At 35.9% G+C, this 2573-nt stretch overlaps 1 protein-coding gene across 1 annotated transcript in view; it reads right to left on the bottom strand.

The window, feature by feature from the left end:
* Positions 1 to 2242, bottom strand: part of RYR2 (ryanodine receptor 2) — a 406115-nt gene extending 403873 nt beyond the window's left edge. Inside the window, exon 1 of the mRNA XM_026846439.1 lies at positions 2084 to 2242. Coding sequence (XP_026702240.1) covers positions 2084 to 2221 — 138 coding nt within the window. The 5' untranslated portion in view covers positions 2222 to 2242. The remainder of the gene's footprint in view (positions 1 to 2083) is intronic.
* Between the last annotated feature and the right edge of the window lie 331 nt (positions 2243 to 2573).

The following is a 2573-nucleotide window of genomic DNA, read 5'->3' as shown; positions in this document are numbered from 1 at the left end:
AAAAAAAAAACAAAAAAAAAAACAAAAAAACCCACCTCTATAAACAATTAAGAGCAACAGGATACAGTTTTTATTGCTATTTTTACAGTGTCTTTCCGTCACCTGAACTGAACTAAATACTTGGGCAATCTTATATAAGGCATTTTAACTGTGAGTCATCTGTAAGTATGCTCTTGCATACTAAATAAACTGAAAACAGTTGGTACTTCATGCTGAGTGACATCCCTGTTTTGCTTAAATCTTCAGATTCCATCTTTGTATGGTTTTTCTGCTCATTTTAGAAACAGTGTACTACAGGTTGCATATCCTTGCTTCTGTTTGCCTTTTTTATTCACCAGTACATATCTGCATTCAAATTTCAGGCGAGTCATTAAATCCAGGGAAAATGTCAATCTTGGTTCTCACGGGGACTTAACCACAGCCATAAAAATCATCTTTCATTCTTCTTCCAATCTAGTAATACCTTGACAAAATAACTGTGTACTAACTTGACTAGGAAAAGACAGACAGAAGATATAGCTGGAAAAAGCATTCTTTCACTGTACTGAAACAAAAATGGTTAACCTTGTCCTATGCAAAGCTTACTAAAGGCAGCTTCCACAAAGAAGAAAATTCCATTGTGTTAAACCATCAAATGTTTTTCTTACTACAAATTCACTACTTTACCAGACACAAAACAAAAAAAAAATGAGGTCTTATTAATTCATTGCTCTTTCAATATTTTCACCTGTACAAAGAAATCATGATATGTAACAAACAAAAAAAATAAAACTGAATTCTCACTGTTTCCACAGAATAGACATTTCTAACAGAATAAACAGATTCTAAGAATTAAATACCCTCACTTGAAATATTTCTTCCAAAATTTCCTACAATAATATACTGAAGTTCAGGGAGGGAATCCAATAGCTACGTACAATTTGGGATTTTAGAGTGCAAATTAAGAGTTTAAATTACACTAGGACCCTTCTTTCTCATTGTATATGTCTTCATAGCTAAGCATGGTCACACACTGTCATAGTAAATTGCAGTGTGCTTTGACTCCTCATCCAGAAGGTATCTTGTGTAATACAGCTGCTAAGAAATAACATTCAAGTAAGCCCACTTTTAAGCACAAATAAAAGCCGCACTGACCACCTATAATATTAGTACATGTGCAACACAGAATGACAAAACAAATCAATGTACATGAAACAAAACATGTTCTGTAGGTGCACAGAAAAAACAATGTAAGAGTTAAAAATTACCTCCATAGCCAACTTGCATCTCCTTGGAAACATTCTCTGAGAATTCCTATATTTATTCAATTCTAATTCCAACTTCTTTTCAGGCACTTCAGGAAATTCTAACTTAGGCCAACCACTACTTTAATCAGAGCAGACCAAAAAAACCCAAACCAAAACAAAAACCACACATACACCTTATCAGCCTAGCTTCCTTCTTCTAACTGACACTGGGAACCATGTGGAATCAAAGCAAATAATGTATGGCACGTACATCCATAAAGATTACAGATGCCAAACTTCCCTTCAGGTTTTGCAATACATGGCTCCAGCAGACTTACAGCTTATCCATTGACCCTTGAAACTTGGGACAGTTTAGTGAACAAATTAGTTGCTCCTGCTCATTTTTAGCAAAACATTCTACTCTAATATTATTTTATGTGAGGATGTATGCATACACTCCCACACCACTCAGTAAAGGAAGTCTCAACACTTTGAAGTCTCCAGGATGTATGTTTTATAGTTATTACTCAGCTATGCAGTTACTCAGAATAATTGTTGTGTTCCCCCCACCATTTTCTCCCTTAAGAATAGCTTCCTATAAAGAACTTCTCCCCATTCTTTTCATTCTGATATACTATAACACCAGAACCACAATGTATACTACTTTAATTTAAATATTACCAGTAATACAAGGCACTATTTCAAATCAACCAGGCAACCACAATTTAGAACTTCCAATCCAATAACTGCAGGGTTTTTTTCAACTATGTTATTATTAGCAGCATTATACATTTTGTACAGAGATTTTTTCACGTATTTCTGATAACAACTATTGAATAAACTGAATATAAAGTCACCTTTTTTTGTCCAGTCTTCTGCCCATTAGGCCTTGAATCTATGCACTGACTTCCAGTATCTTTCCACATAATGTCCATATCGTATGTCCTCATCTTCAGTGGCGTAGCTCTCCTAGTCTCTATATTCAAAGTCACCATGAGTCCAGAATGGACCTCAAGCTATATTCTGTTTCCCTGGGCACACTACTTCATTTCCCTGTCCCTTCATCTCATCTCAGTGTTTCTCCATCTTGCCTATGCAGAGTCTATGCTCTTTCAGGCAGGAACTATGATTCACTGCACTTTTGCACAGTAGCATAGTGGCACCCTTGCCACAGCTGAGCCCTCCAGGCACTATGTAATAAAATCAATAATAACAATTAATTTTGTCCCTTGCTTCCTCTTCTATCCAACAGCTGTGATTTTTCCTCTGATAACTGAATACATATTGTAGCTCCTCAGGTTTTGTCTCACTAGCAGAGAAATCCATTCTTCCCCTCTCCTCAGACCT

Source organism: Athene cunicularia (assembly GCF_003259725.1).
Source record: "Athene cunicularia isolate RWA chromosome 3 unlocalized genomic scaffold, athCun1 chr3_part1, whole genome shotgun sequence".
In the NCBI taxonomy this organism is placed as follows: Eukaryota; Metazoa; Chordata; class Aves; order Strigiformes; family Strigidae; genus Athene; species Athene cunicularia.
This window is presented reverse-complemented; position numbering and strand designations above follow the sequence as displayed.